General features: G+C 35.9%; 1 protein-coding gene across 1 annotated transcript in view; it reads left to right on the top strand.

The window, feature by feature from the left end:
* Nucleotides 1-1,907, top strand: part of tmem276a (transmembrane protein 276a) — a 10,783-nt gene extending 8,876 nt beyond the window's left edge. The window contains exons 3-4 of the mRNA XM_016568474.1: nt 1,038-1,175; nt 1,410-1,907. Of these exons, the coding sequence (XP_016423960.1) occupies nt 1,038-1,175; nt 1,410-1,660 (389 nt within the window). The 3' untranslated portion in view covers nt 1,661-1,907. The remainder of the gene's footprint in view (nt 1-1,037; nt 1,176-1,409) is intronic.
* The last annotated feature ends 2,223 nt before the right edge of the window (nt 1,908-4,130 follow it).

Here is a 4,130-nt window from a genome sequence, read left to right on the forward strand (position 1 = left end):
TGTTTTGACCCAGCTATTGGGTTGTTTTGACCCAGCGGTTGGGTTGTTTTGAACCCAGCATTTTTTAGAGTGTATACTATACTTTAATAGCATTTCTATTGAAAAAGTATGGTATGTATTTAAATATATTTGAAGAGTTTGTTTGCAAAAACAGATGACTCAGATAACTTTTTTTTTATTGTTATCATGTTTTTATTGTGTATTATTGTGTTAGTTAGCTGTATCTTTTTTTGTTATTTTTTTAACCTAATCAAAATAACCCAGGTGCGGTTTGATTGAGATGAACTGGAATGCACAATGAAAAAACATGATTTTTGAAAATGGTTAAAAAATGGAGTATTCTGTTTTTGCAAATGAACATCTGTAGTTACACATTTGTGATGAAGACGATTCAATTTAGTAGACAAACTAATGCTAAATGTAAGTGTAAAAGGGACACCTTAAAATAAAGTGTTACTGAATACGCTTATAGGTGTGACTATACTGAATGTTTATTGAAAACTTATGTTTAAGTGCTTCTTTGTATATAATTTAATAATTACTTCTGTTGTCTTTTGAAATAAGGCTAAAAGTCTACTACCAAATGTGAAAAATACACTCTAAAAAATGCTGGGTTAAATATAACCCAGCGCTGGGGTTAAAAAATGGAGTATTCTGTTTTTGCAAATGAACATCTGTAGTTACACATTTGTGATGAAGACGATTCAATTTAGTAGACAAACTAATGCTAAATGTAATGTTACATGCTTTACATGTCATTTATACTAAACAAGTGTACTTTTTTAAAGCACAAAAAGATCATTACAGCAATGATTCATAATGTACTTTAAAACTTAAAATCTGAAATTTGTACAAAGTGCACTTTTTAAAAGTCTACTTAAGTGTGTTAAGAAACACAGACTGATATTTCACTAATATCATCTGCAAGTACCATTTTTTAATAATATACTTTTAAGATTTGAAGTACACTACAAGTGCACATTCAGTACAATTAAGCGCGCACAAGGGATCCTTCAGTGCTTTGTTTTCTCCTGCAGATTTGCAGCGGATGACGGCAGGTTTCATCGGTATGGCTGTGGCCATCATTCTGTTTGGCTGGATCGTTGGTGTGCTGGGCTGCTGGAAACACAATGAGCTGATGCAGTATGTAGCTGGACTGCTCTTCCTGATGGGAGGTGAGACGCACTACAAACGACCACTAGATGGCAACTTATTACTGAGACAAGAAAAAAACAACAACACATTGCTTTGAAAAAGCTTTGCTGTGCACAGTATGCAGTGTTTCTGTATCTGTATCCACAATGCTTATCTCGACTTTCCGTTTCCTTCTTCTAGAATCTTTTCTTTGAGTTCTTATTGTGTTGTTATGAACTCACTGTGTTGTTTTGTTTGATCATCGCACTTCGCAGGCACCTGCTGCATCATTTCCTTGTGCACATGTGTGGCTGGCATTAACTTCGAGCTCTCGCGGTATCCGCGCTACCTGTACGGCCTGCCGGAGGACATCAGTCACGGGTACGGCTGGTCCATGTTCAGCGCGTGGGGCGGTCTGGGTCTGACGCTGCTGGCTGGGTTTCTGTGCACTCTGGCGCCCTCTCTGCACAGTCCCCAGATCAGCAGCGGCACACACAAACCGCGACAGGAGAACGGCATGGTGTGACGCTCGCACACTCCACACACCATACGCATAGATCCAAGGTCCTTACAAGCCAGAGAGAAATGTCAAATAAACAGTCACACACACTACAGACACTGTGCAGATAGGCCTACTCTACTATAATACGATGGTGAGAATAAATCATGATCTAGAGTGCAGCTGAGCTAAACATGCTGGAGCTGAGAGAAAACATGCGCTGCAAAACATTGTCAATCAGCATGATTGTCTTATTTTCCAGAAAAGCAAAGAACTATATATTATATCCCTTGTGAAAAAGAAGTGCACTTAAAACAAGTGTACTTGCAGATAATGATGACATGAATAAAAAAAAGACCACTTAAGTGTGTTAAACTAAAAAGTGCACTTTCTAGTAATGTCACTTTAAAGGCTTTACTTTAAAGTTAATTTGAAATTGTTTTAATAGTCTTTTGTCATGATTTAAAGAAGCACACTTATTTTTGTTGTGTTGACTAACATAAAACACATGTAAAGTACTTTTGATAATACACTGAAAATGAATCGATTTTAAATTGACTAAATTGCAACTTGTGTAATAACAAATATATTTCAATACATGCCGTACAAGTTTCAACAGAAATGACATTAGAGTATATTTTAGTTTATCATAAATGCTTGACAGTACATTCGACAGTACACTTTAACCAAAGAGAATAAATAATATAAAGTAATTATGAAATTACATATAAATATATACTTAAGACCTATAAGTGGGTCAGATGTACTGCACTGAATATAGATTTAAAGTATAATGCATTTTCTTTGAATTATAATCATCATGCAAATAAGTGTTCGAAGACATTGCATTCTGTTTGCATTCGAGTATATTCTATATTATTTCCATAAAAAGTACTCTTTTTAAAAGTGTGCTAAACTGTACTTTCTTTTCACAAAGAATAGCTCCTCCCTATGTGACAGCTAGCCCCGGTGTCCCCTATTCTCGAAAATTTACACTAAATATATAGTGAACTCATATTGGTTTAAGGATATTTCAATATTTTTACTAGAAAACAAAACAAAGATGCTGATTAGACAAAACAGACAGACAGACAGACAGACAGACAGACATCTTCTCTGGTTCTTAGCTGATATTTTACTGAAGATTTGCGTCTCTTATGGTGCTCTCTTTCTGTCTTTATCTTTGCCCGTCATTATGTTCGTATCTTTTTCTGTCTTAATGATTGACCGTTTTTTTGGTTTTCCCGTTTGTTTCTGTCCTCCTTTCTCCCGTTTATGTCTCTCAATGGATTTAATATGGAAATGTCTCAGAGAATGACAGATTAATCTTTTTCATTCAATAAACTGTTCTGTGTTTTGGCTTTGCCTGCTACGTAGAAACGAGAAAAAACAGATCAAGGCACAACTAAATAAATATCATTGTCTTCAGTGACAGATTAATCTTTTTCATTCAATAAACTGTTCTGTGTTTTGGCTTTGCCTGCTATACGTAGAAACGAGAAAAAACAGATCAAGGCACAACTAAATAAATATCATTGTCTTCAGTGTCTTCCTATATATGTTTTCTTTCTTTTGTTAGTTTTTACAATAAAACTGAAAATGTCAAACAGCACAAGCAAAGTAAATCTGAAGGCGATATGTGAAAATGAACAATGTTGGTGCACAACCTCATTATCAAGGAGACTTCTGAATAGCAGTGTTATGAGAAATTAGACAGGACATGGTTTGTTTTGAAATTACGATATGATTTATGAACTTTTTTTTCTAATAAAATGATCCTGATTCATCATTTGTGATTCAATTTTTTGTTTCTGAATTTCTGAAACACTGTTCAGTCATATTGGCAGTGAGGTTTGAGTGTTATGCTGGTGGGTATTTTTATTCCTGCAGATTTTTGGCTGGGCTCATAAAACACCAAAAACAATTTAATGAGACCACAAATGGAATCTTAGTTATTTCTGTCTGTGGTTGTAAGTTTCTACAGCCTTTAGACCTTTAAGGATTGTTTGTACTGAAATTTCATGCTCCAATTAAATGTTCCTAAACCAGGTAAAAATTTTCAAGAGGACCAGACATAAATATTCGGTAAAGAGCTGGACACATACACACACACACACACACACACACACACACACACACTCACACGCACACACACACATGCTGCTGCTGCTGCAAATCAAATACAGGAACTTGCTACTGCCAATACATACGCCGATAAGCTGAAAAGCTGTGAGTATTTCAGACATACTGCTGCTGCACAAGTAGCATATATAATAACCCATAGCAGATCTATACAGGTGGAGCTGGGGAGGTGGAGGGTTTCAGAGGAATTCTGAAAGCGCGCTGCGAAATGCTCTAGTAAATGCTAACCAGCCAAGTAAACGTAAAGCAGCACGCTCAGTGGCTGCATATGCAACATTAACCAATCAGCTTGTGCGAACTAGTTTATCGCTGTGAATATCTTCAGTGTGTGTTAAAGGGACAGTTCAGGCAAAAA

This window comes from Sinocyclocheilus rhinocerous, unplaced genomic scaffold (assembly GCF_001515625.1).
Source record: "Sinocyclocheilus rhinocerous isolate Xijiao unplaced genomic scaffold, SAMN03320098_v1.1 scaffold921, whole genome shotgun sequence".
Classification (NCBI taxonomy): domain Eukaryota; kingdom Metazoa; phylum Chordata; class Actinopteri; order Cypriniformes; family Cyprinidae; genus Sinocyclocheilus; species Sinocyclocheilus rhinocerous.